At 41.4% G+C, this 16651-nt stretch overlaps 1 protein-coding gene across 1 annotated transcript; it reads right to left on the bottom strand.

Moving 5' to 3' along the window:
* Positions 1–824: 824 nt before the first annotated feature.
* On the bottom strand, positions 825–13166 carry COCH (cochlin). The gene is made up of 11 exons (XM_057723376.1): positions 13116–13166; positions 12980–13027; positions 10738–10894; positions 9768–9901; positions 9171–9233; positions 8439–8483; positions 8193–8340; positions 5545–5648; positions 4607–4833; positions 3914–4430; positions 825–1345 (listed from the first exon to the last, which is right to left on the bottom strand). The coding sequence occupies exons 1-11, from the start codon at positions 13147–13149 to the stop codon at positions 1170–1172; spliced, it is 1653 nt and encodes a 550-aa protein (XP_057579359.1). The 5' UTR covers positions 13150–13166; the 3' UTR covers positions 825–1169.
* Between the last annotated feature and the right edge of the window lie 3485 nt (positions 13167–16651).

Raw genomic sequence — 16651 nt, forward strand, 5'->3', positions numbered from 1 at the left:
AGATAATGATAGTTACATTAAGGGAGTTTGGATCGTTTTTCTTAGGAACCAACTTCACAAGCATGTTTAAGTAAAAATAATGTTAATTACAAACAACTTTGTTGAACCAAGTAATCAAATGCATCTGCTGTTTAAGCTAGTACTGGCTGTGCATAATACCTAGAACAGTAGGCATTCAATAAATAATTGAAAGAAAAAATAAATACTTAGTCTTACTGCATGATTTTAAGAAAAAACTCGGTCTTTCCACACAAAGTAGTTAATGTATCAGTAGAATCTTTACCATGCCCTAGAGAGAGACACTGAGAATAATAAGTAAGGCACCTCAGAATAATAGTCACTAGCAGTTTTATTCCATAAAGGGTCAAAGTAAAATACTCTTTCCTGCAGTTCTGCTATTTGAAAGATGTACTTTTCTTTAAAGCTAATGTTTATAAGTGGTAAGTAAAAATTTACCAACTTAGTATTTTTTCAATACATAGATGACTTCTAGAGTACAAGCTAAATACATCAATACACATACAAAATTAAGGATATAAATAGAAAAATACCAGGCAATTCTGCTATCTTGTTCCGTATGATATTTGTTATAAGTTATGAAAATACTACAAAAGAGGCCTTGGTACTTAAATTGCTTCCATTTCATCTGTAATTATAATTTTAGTATATTAAGTAACACATATTGATTGTTTTAATTTAAGACATCTGTATGGGTCAAAATATATTTGAACTAAGGAGTTGTTTTCTATTCGTTTCTCATTTTCCTTACATATGTTTCTTTTTCATTTTCCTTATATGTGCAGTACAGAATTAAAGAATGTTGCTTTTGGTCTAAATATCAGATTCTTTTATTGAGCTATAGAATTTGCATATCTATACATTTAATATGCATGTTAAGATGAACTTAAAATTTTAATCTACGATATCTCCTCTTTCCTGAGTTTCTAAGGATCGTGATTATGAAGCCTCAGCAGAGTATTTTGAACAATCAAGTCTAAACTGTAATTAGAAAGTAGCTTTAAATGAATGCTTATTTGTTTATATTTTTGCCATCTTTAATAGTTTTGTATCTGATCTTAGTATGCTATATAGTATTTCCGTATTACTAGAATACAATTTATATATTATATTCCCTTGCACTTTTTCTTTCAGTTGTCAGAATGTCACCATTATTGCTGGGATTCTAAGAAATCTCTACAGATGCCTCTGATGACATCAGAAACAATTGGTTCTAATCCTGTGAACTCTCTCGTGAAGAAAGCATGTGACTCCTTTGGTTTAGAGGCCATATCTTTCAGGTCATCCAGAGGTGCCCAAGCCACACCAACAGAGAAGATGGTAATACCTACAATAGAAGTATTTTTAAGTCAATTAAAACCAAGTTGCAGCTTATGTATAAAATTACATGTATATATTTTCCACACATTAGTACATAGTTGGAAACAAACGGCCTTGTAATGCCTGAAGAACTAAATCCCCTGTACCAGATTGTTTGGCAGGTTTTAACAGTCATCGTGATCAGAATGTCTAAACAGTTTGGTCAAAACCAGAAGGTTTGCCATCAGTGTAATTTACCACCTTAACAGATAAATCATATGATCGCTGAAAGAAAAAAGTAATTTGATAAAGTTCAACATCCATTCATGACAGTGCACAGTAAGCTAGAAAGAGAAGGACACTTTCTTAACCAGATAATAACTAAAATTAAACAAGAACAAATCCTGCAGCAAACATACTTAGTGAAATGGTGAAAACTTCCCCCCTTGAGTTTGGCATGAGAAAGGACTGCCTGCTATCATCACTTCAATTAATTGTTATACTGCAGTCATAGCCAGTATAATAGAACAGGAAAGAATGACACAGCAGATGGGATACGTAAATGATGAAAGTTTTCCAAGGCTCTTGCCTTCTCTCGGGAATAGTGACTCTCCCATTGCAGTCTTTATGTGTTGGGTTAGCAAACTGGCCAGTAGTAAGAAATCAACAGCCTTTAATCCCAAAGCAGAAGTTTTCTGATGATTAAAAACAGCCAGGGACTTTCCTGGCGGTGCAGTGGTTAAGAGTCCACACCTCCACTGCAGGGGGCATGGGTTTGACTTCTGGTTGGGGAACTAAGATCCTCATGCTGCACAGTGCAGCCAAAATAAATAACGTAAACACAGCCAAAAAGAAATGTCTATAAAGTGTAGACTACCATCTATCTACTGGGTGAAATCTCCCATAAAGTTTTGAGAGTTTCTGAAATAGCTACTTTTCCATCCAAAGCATCATCCCCCTTCTAGTGGTATACAGTGCTGAGAGTTGTGAATACTTAAGATATTGAAAAAGCAGGTTTAGATGATATATAAAAGCTACTTGAAACAATCTCTGATTTATCACCACCAGCTAACCCTCCGCTCTCCCTGGCAAAGGAAGTAAAAAAAAAAAATCTCCCCTTCAATTTTCTTCACTTTTAGTTCTACATTCAAGCTCAGATTGTCTAGCTTAGGCCCAGTATATAATTACAGTTAAAAAACTAAAACAGCTGTGACCTAGCCCTGAATGCCTATACTATTTTCTGACTTTTGTTAACTTTCACTTCACTATCACTAAAGGATAATTTTCATGAAAACAGTGTGGCCCAAGCTCCTTAAGTTCAATTAATCACATAGGGAAAATATATTTGAATTTATTTAGTTCACTTTATTTAGCCTGAATCCAATCCTGTTAACCATAAATTTAGTAAGCTACACTTTCAGGGAGTATGGTAGCAAACAGGTCTTCAACATAAGTTAGTTGAAGAATATATTCAGCCAGTGTATATATAGCTTAAATTGCATGTATCCATTCTCTGTCCTACTTAATAAAAACAGTATTCCATACCTATAAAAGTACACAAGTGCATTAGCAGAGGTGCTAATAAATGTATGAAAGGAAAAGTCATTAGGAATTAAATAGGGAAAAGGAAGTACAGAGGAGTATAAAAAATGTAAGGCTGTTCATTCCCCCCTCCCAAGTTAGCATTTTTGTTTTTTAAATAGTATTGGATTCCCAGCTCACTCAGTTTTTTTATCCCTGGAAAGGGAACCTCAGCTTTTTGTTGGCCTGTCAGCAACACACATGCAAATGTCTTCAGGAACTAGTGGCCTTTGCCAAAAGTAATATTAAGGTTGGGGTAAGAGGAAGAACCTTTTTATACCTTTTATAAGTGTTTCATTATCTCAAGGGGAGAAAAAGACACTAAAAAGGAAATCTAAATGGAATAGGATTAAAGTCTGTATGGTGACCTTAGAAAACTCATGCCAGACTGAAACTACTTTAAAAAAAAAGGATAAATTATCAAATAGCAGATTCATAGTAAGTTATGATAAACTAATTTTGGGGTTATATATTCCAAGTTTGAGCCAAACATGAACACCTGTAACATATTTCCTTGACATACGACAATTCTCATGGCAGGTCTCCCCAAAATACAGTGGATAGTAGGACTATGGATTAAGCCAGACTTGCCTGGGTTTTGTTTTGTTTCAATCTTTATTTGTTTATTTTTTATTGTTTTTTACTTCTTTGGCCACATCACACAGCACATGGGATCTTAACTCCCAGACCAGGGATTGAACTCACGCCCCCTGTAGTGGAAGCCCAGAGCCTTAACCACTGGACCACCAGGGAAGTCCCTGCCTGGGTTTTAATACTGGCCTCACCACTGACTAGGTGTGTGATTTGGGGAAGTTTGTTTCCTTACCTGTAGAATGAGATTTAGTAGGGCTGCTCTGACAATTAAATCAGTTAATACTGGGTAAACCTCTTAGAACAATGACTGCCATCCTGTAGATGTTTGTTCAATAAAACTAACACTTAAGTTTATATGTACTCCTAAAATTCACTGAACCCCTCCCCAGTTCCCTTCCCAGGCAAAGGACGAGGACCTTACCTGCATCATGTGCAGCAGCAGCAGGCCCTCGAACATCATCATAGGACTGCCCATCTGTGACAATTACCAGGAAGTTCTTGTTGGGGCTGTCCCTCATGGGACCAAATACATTTCTAACAGTAAAGGAAATGGCATCACCAGTAGCTGTTCCACCACTCATATAGCGGATGTTTCTGATAACGGCTAGGACATTCTCTTTGGTGCTATAGTCAGTGAAACTGAATTCTGTGCGCTGATCATAGGTGAACTGTACGGTAGCTATCTTGGCACCAATGTCTGAGATTTCAAAAGTCTTAGCTATGTTGGAAACAAATTCAAGCATGAGGCGGAAATTACTTTCTCCAACACTACTGGAGCCATCAATTAGAAAGGCAATGTTCACTGAGTTATAACAGGTCTTGCTGCACATCATTTGCTCGTGAGTGCAGAGCTTCTGTACCAGAGGTTTTACATATTTTGTGGTGCCAAACCAATTGGGCATGTGGTAAGAGAAGAAGCCATTATTCCGGCAGACAGCCTAATGGGAGAGACACATGAAAGATATCCAAAGGAATTAAAGTTGTTTCTTTAAAATTACGACAGCATTAAATCTTGAATTTTCAAAGTTAATCTAGATGTGGGCCAGTCAGCACTATGCCTAGAGGTCCAAAACTGAATCACTACTGTAACAGAGGACACAGCTCAACTCCTTACCTTGTCAACAAATGCAACATCCTGAACCATTCCCAGTTCCTCAGGGATAGGCTTAGCCACAGAAACTATAAATACATTGACACCAAACTCTCTGGCCACAATGCCTGCTTCCTCGATGTCATCAGAAGGCCAGCCATCAATAAATACCACCACCACTTTGGGAATCCCTTTTCTTGCTCCAGTGTCTGCTGTGAAGAATTTCTGGGCAGTATGCTTCAAGGCTTTTCCTAGATTTGAAAAAGAAGCAAACTGGAACAGCACCACTGCTCAAGTGACATTTCTATTTCCCTGTACCAACTTGATGCCTCCAAGTTTAAGAATTTAACTTTTATAGAGCTCAGTTATTTAACAGATGTATCAGACGGGAACGTTTAATTATCCATCAGGCCTATTTTTTGTCTTCACAACCCACATTACTTCCCCCATCACCTCCCAGAGCCTCACATTTCCTTTCCTTACATCAATCACCAGTCAGAAATACAAAAGTGACTCCCACTTCTGTACTTGTGCTCTCTATCTAGCCTCTTAATGACTGATTAGTACCTCTATAAACTCAGAACAAGAAGTCTCCCCTCAAAAGGTCCAGAGTTCTACTCTAGTTTTTTCTGTCACATCTGTATTCAATAGATGAGTCTGTTGATCTTTGCTTCTTTTAAACATTCTAAACATGTACTTCTCTAAAGTGACATCGGCCCTATCTGAGGATTATAAGTCACAATGTCTTATATTTTTTAAAAATGAGCCAATATCAATAAACTCTTTGGTACGTTTTCCATTATAAATTAAATATCTCAGATGATCAAGTGTAGACCTAACCAAGATCAGTGCAGGAGGAAGAGTTTTACATCTGCTTTTATAAAGTAGCATAATACTGTCTTACATGTCTGATCATTCATAACCTTCTCTGTGTTACATCACAGGTGCCAAAGTCTACTTACCTGTATTGGAATTACCTCCTCTGAAACCTACTTCCTTTATGGCAAACAAAACATCTTTGGCTGATGTAAAGTTTTTCAAGTAAAATTCTATTTTGGGATGTTCGCTAGGTAAAAAAATGAAAAAATATTATCCAGGGAGAATTGGAAAGGTAAAACAAACAAGCAACATTATATACCTTAAAAAAAGTCTTTAAATTGAACAATGCCTAAGTTTCTCAATTCCCCAGCATACAGCCAACTATGGTATATTGCATCCTTACTTGAATTTTTAGGGTTCTTTCCGAATTGTAACAAAAACAGTTGCTACTTTGAGGGTTTATTATATTCTGGGTAATATGCTAAATACATACTATATGTATAATCTCATTTCATCATAACTGTACAAAGTAGGAATTATTATCCCTATTATATAAATGAAGAAATGGGGGCCCAGGACATTTAGGTAATTTACCCAACAAAACCACATAACCACATTTTAAATTCAGGTTTGTCTGCCTCCTAAACTATATGAAGCACCTGAAACTTAGTGGCTCAGGGCACTGGGCTTAATGGAAATCTGCAGAGTTGGGCACCAGATAGTTGGAACATAGCTGGGTGTGAGGCTACGTCTGCTCCAATAGGGCACCTTGGAAGCACTGAGTAGTCTGGGTCTATTAACCCAGGTCTCTGGTCAGAAGAGGCAATTTCAGTGATATTAAGGCCAACATTTTTAAAATGAGAAAACTTACAAGCAAACAAATTACAAAGTATTATAATATTGAATTTTTCTTATAATAAATGATAGACATTTGCCAATCTTACAATTCTGTGTATTTTAATAGATTTGGGATTTTTCATATTTAATAGTAAAAGAATTTCAGCTTTTGTAACTACTCTATGTTCATTAGAGACCATGTTGAGTAAAAATAGTTAAAGCACAATTTGTTGTGTTTAGTTTTTAGATAAGTCAAAATTACATCAGTGCAAAATTTTAAGATCTTAGCATTATCAATTGCCATTAAGTCAAGATTTCTGAAGGACAAGTATAGCACTCGTATTTCTGCATACCTGGTGGCATGATTTCAGTATACCTGCCTGGTGTAATGGTTGGGTCACAAAATCAGATTTCATGAGTTGATAACCTTTTCATTTTTATGGTCATTTTTCAACTATCCAAATTATTATTTATGAGATTTAGTCTTACTTTTTCACCCTTAATGAGATATTCTCTTATTCTACTTAAATATAAACTCTTGACATAGTTTATTCTAATGTTCTTCCTAAAATAGAAAAATTATAAACCAGGAAGTTTATAGAGAAGCTAGTCTTTGTATGAGTCTACAAAGTAGTATAGCTTTCATCTGGAAAAAGATTTGGTTAAAATCAGCAAAGAAAAAATATTAGAAGAAAAATATTGAGAGGCATTTGCCCTGTGAGATGCTAAAATCTACAACAAAGCTACAATAATCAAAGCATTGTAGAAAAGATGTTAGAATTAGCATATGGATCAAAGAAACATTTGTCTAAAGTTATAAACTGATATCGCAAATGAATGGAATAAGCAGCTCATTTTTTTTAAGGTATGGGACAATGGTGAAATTATGTACAAAACAACAAAGTTAAAGATTCTCACACCAAAAAAAATTCTATCTAAATTAAGAACCAATTGTAAAAAATAACATAAAAACAAATGAAATATAAATATCTGTGATACTACTGGTGACACCCTTACACACTGATGATAGTAGTTTAAACTGAATCAACTTTCTAGAAAGCAATTTAACTTTATTTCAGAAGCCTTAAAAATGTCAGAACCCTTTGACCCAATCTCATTTCTGGGAATTAAGCCCAATGAACTTATCAGAGACTGCACAAGGATGATATATGGATGTTCAGCACAGTATAATTGTGAAAAAAACAACAAAATGGTTAAATAAATCATGCTAAGGAACATTATGACATCATTTTTTGAAGAATATTTGTGATATAGTGAAATGCTCAAAATACTGAGAGATAAAGAAACAGGCTATAAGACATTTTTATAATCTGAGCTTTTGAAAAAGAAATACACACATATGTATAATCAAATATTTTCTTAAAATACTGAAAGGAAATATGACATTTTACATTGATTATCTCCGAGGGGTATATTTGGGAAATTTGTTTTCTTTGTGCTTTATATGTTTCTCAAGCTTTCTCTAATGAACATATGATAATCCTAAAAGACATCAATAAATATTATTATAAAATAAATAAAAGATTAAGCTTCAGATTTCCAATCAAGGGAATATGGAAAGAGCTACAAGGAATAACGACAGAATAGGGACGAGAAATAAACACCACGGCTTCCTCCCTCAGGGAAGAGAAATTACAAATTGAGCAGGGTACATGTGCCGAGGTAATCTGTATGAGCAACAAGAATTTTAGCCTACTTTCTGGCTCTCAGCATATAATTCTCTAAATCCTTTTATTCCAAAAAGGAAGCACTTATACCTATTCAGTCTGCTCAGGCAGTTCTAAATTCAGACTTTGCAGTTTGGGAATCCAGACTGTCCACAACTCAATATGTTTATATTTAACTGAAATGAATGTACCTACTAAAAGGATTGATCATTTGTCATCATTTGAGACATCATTCAAGTCTCCTCCCATTTTAACAAGGTTGGTACCTGGCTTGAACAAGGCCCACGTGCGGTCCTTCTGTTCCAATTCCCAACATCAGAGCCACTTTCCCAACAAAATTCTTCTGTAGATTAAATCGGCGTTGCCCGATATTAAAACTTCCATCGATCAGAAATGCAATGTCTGCTTTACAGTCTGTGAACACCCAGACAAGTCTTTCCATTAGCAGTTTCAAGAGAAGGGAGGGAGAGAGAGAAAATGTTATATACCCGAATGGATATATGGACTCTTACCCTTATTGCCAGTTTTCTTCTCAGGTGTTTTCTTTAGTCGTTTACCTGAAACAAGAAAAAGCACTTGGCATTAGCAAAAGGAAGACAGTTACATAGAAAGAAACCCACATGAGAAAGGTTCATGATAAGGAGTGTCATTCTTGAAAAGAATTAAAAAAAACTAATTTTCTCATGATTTTCTGGATGGGGAAGCAATGCCCCAACAAAGAAACAAGTCGGGACTGCAGTAGACCTACATATTTACTATGCCTCCAACCCAGTACTTTGACATCCCAAACCCACAGTTGAGGCAAGATTGGAAACTCAGAGTTCCAATCTTCTAATATTCTTAATTTCTTTGACTCTAAAATTGCCACAGTCCTAGAAAGGGAGATCCCTGGCTATTTCTCAAATAGACAGGCACTCATTACTTTCATTCACATGACAATTGGAACTCGAAGTTCATGGTACTTTTACTTAGACCAGTTTCTAGGCATAGTTTATCAAATCAGGGAGAAAGGGTAGGACTTCAAGAGAAAGTTTGGTAGCAGAGTTAATAAATGAAAATAAAAGGATAAGGAATTTGAAATATAAAATAGAAAGTTTTCCTGCACAATATACCAGTTAAGATATTTGCTTTGTGTTTCTTTAACATCAGTATTTTAAAAAAAGGAAAGCTTCTATCAATAACACTTCTTTATAACTTCCTAATGCTGTGTCAGGCAACTAGGAGATAGGTTCCATATCTCATACCTACTGCTGGATGTGCTGTGGACACTGCTTGTCCTGTGGCTTCCTGGGTACCACTTTTGCCTTCTGTTAAAATAAAGAGAAGACTATTTTTTTCTTTTCCTTCTTTACCATCAAAGTATAATGAATCTAATTTAGGGTTCTATAGGAAGATAAATGTAATAGAATGATGACAATTGCAAGAGTAATTGCTGCATACCAGCTTCAAAGAACCAAAATGGACTCTTATCTATTATATCATATTATTAAAAGATCGCCATAAAATGAATTCACATTCACTGGCCCATGTTTTTGTTGTTTTTGTTTTTTTGATTTAGGGTTATCTGGTAAATGTCAGGGCATTCTGATTGCAGGCAATCCAAGTTTCTATTGCCATCTTCTGACAGCAAGATTATTTTTCCTCCCATTTACCCAAGTTTGGCTTGAGTGTGTCCTTAACCCTTCAGATCCCCTTACTCTAGCCCACAGTTGACCCCTCCAGTCTTGGTCACAAGTTTTTCCATCAGAGTCAAAGAGGTTGAGCTGAGAAAAGCATAAAACTCTTTTGGGGTTGGGGAGACAGTATTTACACAAAAGTAAGAACAATTTAATTGTACCTACTTGTTACTGTGAAAGAAGCAGACCATCTGGAAAGTGTCTGAGACTGGATGCCGTTGGCAACTACTGAGGAATAGTTTTCTCGACCTGGTAGGCTATAGATTCGCACAGGTCCCCCTGTGTTGCTGATTACCCCCCTGTAACACAAGAATACGAGCTGAGAGTCTACCCACAGATTTTCAGGCTGACTTATATTGCCACGTTGCATCTATTACTCTGATTAACCAGGAAAATAGTCGAGCAGGGAAGATATCTAAGGATGCGGTCAACCTTTTTAAAAACTTGCTTATTCAGCTACAAAATCTGCCCAGGGAAATGGTTTTGTGCTGTGAAACTTCTTAAGTGTTCACAAGGACACACAGTATGCTGTTCCCTACGACTCAGAGAATCAGAGTGAAGAGCTCTAAACAATTTTCTAAAATACCTTAACTACATGTCCTTGGACTTCATTTTTTGTTTCTAAAGTGTCACACTGGCCAATCTCTTGCAGAATAGCAGAGCGGTGATGGATATGGGCTCTGCAGGCAGACCTGGGCTTTCAGTCCCAGCTGACACTTGCTAACAATGGTGGCCTTGGGCAAGATGCCTGACAATTCTCTGAATTCAGTTTCCTCATCTGTAAAATGGGGTAAAACTGTACCTACCTTGTACAGCGGTAGAGTTGTCGCGGAAGTTAAAATAATGGCTGTCGTATAGTAAAAACTCAGCAACATAGAACATGATGAGGAATGTCTAGAATCAGAGGAATCTAGCTATCAAGAAATAATGCAATTTGCCTTTAGTCAGAAAGCTTCCCTTACGTAGTTGGTGATTCAAGGATATCCAGGAAAACCTTAAAAATGTATCCGGTCCGTCGTCTATGGCAAAAATTGGTACCAAAAGAAAGAAAAGGTGGGAGGGGGTGTCCAGACGGCTCAAGAGGGAAAGGAAATAAACACTTGGATTTCCCTCCCCTTGGCACGTCTGGGCTTACCTGTGGACAGCAGCACCACATATGCTTGATACAGAAGCATAGACTATGTTCCCAAACACAGAGAATTCCTCCGGAGGGCAACCCCCTGGGCAGAGGACATCTGCTTTTTCTTTCCTGATGTCCAAGCCTCTGGTAAAGCATGTGATAGCAATGGGAACTGAAGAGAAAGGAGAGAATGTAAAAACCATTCTTAGGACTTTTAGGGAAGTGATGGTGTGGGAACTAGGATATGAGATTGAAATTTTACTTCCCCAATTTCTACACTTCTTGTTAAGAATATTGACTTAGGTACCCCACACGATTCCAGATTTTAGCACACGAAAAATCATTTTCCAATTTAATATAGTCCTCAGACACTGTGAAGTCTAATGGGAGAATTTTCTCAGTTCTTATTTTGGAGATATCTAATTGGAAATAGAACTAGAAAATAACATTAGTCATTGACCATTTATTGTCATTCTAAAATATAAGAATCTCAACTCTGATTACACCTGTGCACACAGTTGCCTGAGGTGAAGATATTAAATTTGGGTTGAACCTCTAAGGAACATTTTCATAGACACATGCAAAAATCTAAGTCAGTCTTTGCTTCTGAGGACCATTTATATCAGTTTTCTTCAAATGCAGTGCATTAAAATTATATTTTAATTTAAGCAAACCAGTAAAAAGATGCTTCACTTTACAGAACATTTAGCTCAATCACTCATTTTACAGCTGAAGTAATTAAAGCCATGGGGTTAATTTGCCCAAGGTCACACAGCCCAAGGAAAATTCTGCAGCTACTACAGGACAGGAAACAGAGAAGTTAGTCCCTTCAGAATGGAGCATTTTTATCTGAACTGAACCTGCTTATTCCTGCTTCAGATCTGTCCAGAGAGATACAGCAGGCAGTGAACACAGTTTTAGAAAGCACTGTTAATACTCTGAAGTTTTACATGGTCAACCCAACTAATAATCATAGTTTTTACTACAAAAGATGTTAGAGACAAGCCCTTGGCAACATGTAACAAGATAACCTAATACAGCACATTAATTCATCAATTTACGGTGAATATTATATTGAGGATAATGTTATTAAATACTATTTTCCAAACACTGGAAACTGTGGTTATCCAAACCTTTTTGAAACAGATGTTAATAATCAAAAACTTTCTTTTTTTTCCTTTTTCCAAGACAGTAATGCTATCTGGTCATATTGCCCAACTGAGAAGCCTGCCTCTAACAAGGACCCTCCTCTAAGAGCCCTCTGTGCCGAGCTATACCCTGGAATGTACACATCCATGGAAGAGAAGGCAGGATGCCATGGAAGGTACAATGCTGATTCCTTGGCTCTGAAACACTCTAGATTGCTGGGCAAGTCAAAATGCGTACCAAACAAAGTAGCCTCCTACCTGTGAGCTTCATACCTGCTAGCAAACAGCCGTAACCCTTCCTCCCATTTTCGGAGGCATCAAAGGCGCTGCCTTTAGCTGCCAACACTGACTTTAGTGTGTTTGGGTGAGGGGGCACTGAATACAGCCCTTGGCAACACTTACCTTCATTCCTCCTTTCAAGGAAAATAAAGGATAGATTTTGAAAAAGATTTTTATGTTGTATAAAACACACCGAACCACACACCCTTACTCGGACTTCTACGTGTGGAACAAATTCTTCTTAGACTCTCTCGCATATGAAATAGGCCCATAAATGCTGCTTTTTATAGGGGTCATTCCTGGAAACACAGCGAGGGGGTCAAACAAGATGGGACAACGACGTATGCCTCTCTCACTCCCGAAACCCCTCTCTGTCTCTGTCCCCTCTTGACAGGGCGAAGGCTTCTCCCTCACCCCAAACTCCGCGGAACACCAGGAGCTGTGTGACCCTCGGTGGGGCTCAACGAACACCCCCGGCCTTGACCTTCTGCTGCCGCTGCTCGGCTTGCTGGGGTGGAGCCGAGACCCCAGGGATGTGAGTGTGGATGGGGGGAGGCTCCCTTCTCCGCCCCTTGTGAAGAACGAAGAACGTCCCCATCGGAGGACCCCAGGAGCCCCTTCGCGAGGGAGAAATGGGTGAGCCGGAGCAGACGAGCCGTAGGTACGAATGGGGCGGGCCAGGCAGCAGCTCCAACCTCCGCACCCTTACAGCTCCGGCCCCGGGTCAAAGCCCAGCGGCTCCCTCTGAGCGCGTGTGCACGCGCTGGCCCGCAGTCCCTCCCACCACCCGGATCGAGCCCTGCTCCCCGACCCGGGCACCCGCAACTCACCGGCTCCCTCGCTGCCCGCGGGCTCTGGCAGCAGAAGCAGACAAACACCTGAGAAGAGAGGACAGCGCGGGGGATGGCTCAAGCCTCCACCTCGCCTGGCGCCAGAGGAAGGGGGCGGTGAGGGGAGCGTACCCACCGAGGCCGAGAACCGGGATCCAGGCTACAGACATGGTAGTCGAGGGGCTGCTCGGACCTGGGAGACAGAGAGAATGCAAGGGAGGCTCCCCGAGGACGGAGACGCCACCACAGCGCGCCCGCCCGCCTCTGGAGATCCCGCACCCCTCGGAAACCCAGGGGCGGCCGAGGAGAGGAGGAGACCGGAGAGGCCGCTGCCGGGGAGCTCGTGCCACGCTCAAGCTGGAGGCGACGCTCCAAACCCAGAGTCGAGGGGCCACCCCGGACCAGGAGGAGGGCGCACTATGAAGACAGACCGCCAAGCTGGGAGCGACAAAGGGGAGACAAGAAGGGGCGGGCGTCAGGGACCCGCAAGCCCTCGCCGGACGCCGGGGGGCTCTGCACCTGAGTCGGACCCGCGCGGCTGCGCCCAAGTGCGGAAAGCGCGGCTCCCGCGGCTCCCGCGGCCGCTATAAAGGCTGGGCCGCGCGCATGAGCACTGCGCGAGGGGCGCGCGCGGAGGGGGCGCCCCGGGGAGACGGGGGCGCGCCGAGGTGGGGGGGGGGGCGGGCGGGAGCTGGTCCCCAGGGGCCCGGCGGCTGTCGTCCAGCTCCGCCCTCACCCCCCCTCCCTGCTCGGGGATGAGGCCGCGCGGAGGCGCCACCCCCGCGGCGCGGGACACGCTACCTGGACGCCGCGCGCACATCCCCGGGGGGAGGCGCGAAGGCCGGGGGGAGGCCCGGACGTCAGCGGCGACGGGACGAGTGCGGGGCGGCCGCGGGGCCGCGCCTGGAGCCGCGCGCGGCGAGACCCGAACGCAGCGCGCCGGGCGCGCAGGCCGGACCGCGCTCTGGCGGGGTGGTGGCCCGACGTGCGGCGACCGCGCCGGGCCGCCCGAGGGAGCCGGCCTCGCCCCGGCTGCGGAGCGGTGGTTCCCCACGCACCGTCCCCGCGGCGGGAGCTGCGGCGCCGCGAAGGCGGGCTCTGCCCGAGCCGAGGCGGCCGAGGGAGCGCGGGGCCGGCGCCGCGCAGAGCCTTTGGGCCCCAGGAGAGCTACCAGGTACAGGCGGCCTCAGAGCAAACTTCCCAACTTCGTGCTGCGCGGAAGCAAAGTTCTTGCTTCTACAGCCGGGCCAGCCTGGGTTTCATAAACGCATACCCTGTGTTTGTTAGAAACTCCGTCAACGGATGGGTTATTCTTCGGACCTTAGGGATCTAGCCTCCCGACTTTGGTTTCTGCCGGAGTCGGATTTTCCTCGGTGGCTCCATGTGCTGTCATGGGTAGGGCCACGCTTCGGGGTGGCCCGGACCCTTCATGACATTTTCCTTTTCATCTTTTCTGGGCCAGAAAGGATTCGTGATTGACTGCCTTTCCAAATTCCCAGACCTGGTGTCTGTTGTGATTGCACGAATCTGAGATGTGGTAACGTGCTCTCCCATCCCTCTCTTTCTCGCTTGTCCTGGTAACTTTTTACATGAGGAAACGGGAGAAGGCAGAATTCCCGGGGCGTATAAGGGACACATGAGCTCCATGGCAGCTGAGGAACCGCCCCCAGACCCAAGAGAGGTGGCACGACTTCGTTTTCAAAAAGTTTTAATTAGTCCAAAGAATAGGATTTTATTTAGGTCTAAAGAATAACCAATAATTTATGTACCATAAAATCCACCCCTTTTCAGCGATTTCTACGATTTTTAGTAGTTTACAGAGTTATACAGCCATCACCACAATCCAATTTTAGAACACTTCCAGCACCCCCGAAAGAATCCCTTCTGGCCATCGGCAGCCAATCCACTTTTCCACCCTCAGCCCTAGGCAATACCAATCTACTGCCTGTCTCTAAAGATTTGTCTTTTATGGATAGTTCATATAAATGGAATGATACAATATGTGGCTACTTTTACTGAGCATAATGTTTTTGAGTTTCATTCATGTTGTAACATGTTTCAGTACTTCTTTTTTATTGATGAATAGTATTCCTATACGGTTCATGTTAGGAAACAAACATACCACCACCACCTGGAAGGCAAATATTGCAGTGGTTTTACAACTATCCTTTCCATCTGGAATGAGTCAGTATTGCACAAGGCAACTGGGGCGGCAGGGTGGGGAGGGTGGGTTGATTTCATTCCCTTTACTATCTGAATGTCTGTTGGAGAGAAAGAGACAATAACATTTGTGGACCAGGAGGTTTTTGATTCTTATTTTCATGGCTGCCTTAAAGATTTACTCCCTCTCATGGTAGAGGGAGTTACCCTTTTCTTAGAAACCCAGCAGTCTAGCCACTGCCCCTGATATTTTCCTGGGGAGAAATTTTAAGCCTTAAGGCAGATGAAATTTGTCCTTTTCATTATTGTTTATTAAGTGTCCTCAGTGAGGTTTGGATAACCTCCTCCAATTAGGCTGGGCAAATTGTCATGATGCTGTATATAATTAGGGAGAGTTCACATCCTGGAACAAGGCTACCACTCTACAGCTCAGCAGGCAGGTGCCCAAATGGCTAAAGGGTTCTGCTATTCAGAACTCCCACAGGGCTCAGCCCTCCTGTGATATAATTTCACTGAGCCATTTGGCAGAGTCAGAACTATGCAGCTATTTCCATGATTGACCCTGAGTCTATGACTTAAAAAATAAAGGAAATACCTCATTGAGTTTCACAGGTTGTTTACCCAAAGATACATTTTAATTATTTTGTTTTGAAACATTTAAGAGAAGTTAGTCTTTATTTTTCTACTTTGAAAGGCTAACCAAGTAGGGTGGGGGAGTGGGGGTGAGATTTCTCATTCTGGCTTAGTTTGTACCTCATGGTCACCATAAGTATATTGAGGAAAAAAAATCTGAACTTGAGACAGTTGCTTCTGCTGTGGAAACATCTGAAGAAGAGAGGGAAAGTCAAATCTGGGTACGTCTGACTTAAAAAGACAGATTGTTAAAATTGTAGTTTTGTATTCGATTGGGTAACATTTCAGGGTATTGTACTCCTAGGATGCCTAATTAGTTTATCCGGCTTTAATTAGGAGTATTTGATATTCAAATTTTAGACTAACTCCCTGTAGAGCAGTGGATTCCTAACTGGGCTGCACAATGGAAGCACCTGGGGAGCTTTAAAAAGTACTGAAGCCTGCGTCCCACCCCAGAGATTCTAATGTAATTGGTCTGGGCCAGGGCCAGGGCATTAGAGTTTTTTAAAGCTCTCCAGGTAATTCTAATGTACTGCCCAGTGGGCATAATACTTAGGTCATTGTTAGAGGTTAAGCTAATAATTCTAAGTTTTCATTCTTTTTATTAAAATTCCATCTTAAATGTGCCTACTGTGTTCCCCTGGTAAAACATGGACGCATCTTCCGGCCTGATGGTTGTTTGAAAACGATCCTTAACAGAAAGGTTGAAAACTCATTTTCAAAAGCAGTTTTCCCTGAGTGTACTGTCTGATCCCATTTCTAACTTTGTGCAGAATGGAGTGGCATTTGGAAGGGAGTGGGGCTGCCTCTCAAACTGATACCCTAGGTGGCATCTTCAGGCTTTAGGAGTCTGCTGACAGCCCTAAAAGAGTTTCTCAA

Source organism: Hippopotamus amphibius, chromosome 2, assembly GCF_030028045.1.
Source record: "Hippopotamus amphibius kiboko isolate mHipAmp2 chromosome 2, mHipAmp2.hap2, whole genome shotgun sequence".
Lineage (NCBI taxonomy): Eukaryota > Metazoa > Chordata > Mammalia > Artiodactyla > Hippopotamidae > Hippopotamus > Hippopotamus amphibius.

Coding starts and splice junctions, on each gene's coding strand:
- COCH (XM_057723376.1), bottom strand. CDS start 13,149: ATGTCTGTAGCCTGGATCCCGGTTCTCGGCCTCG. Junction 10,895..12,979: donor CGCGGGCAGCGAGGGAGCCG/GTGAGTTGCGGG, acceptor CTTTCTCTTCAG/TTCCCATTGCTATCACATGC. Junction 4,431..4,606: donor ATGTTGCATTTGTTGACAAG/GTAAGGAGTTGA, acceptor CTCTCCCATTAG/GCTGTCTGCCGGAATAATGG.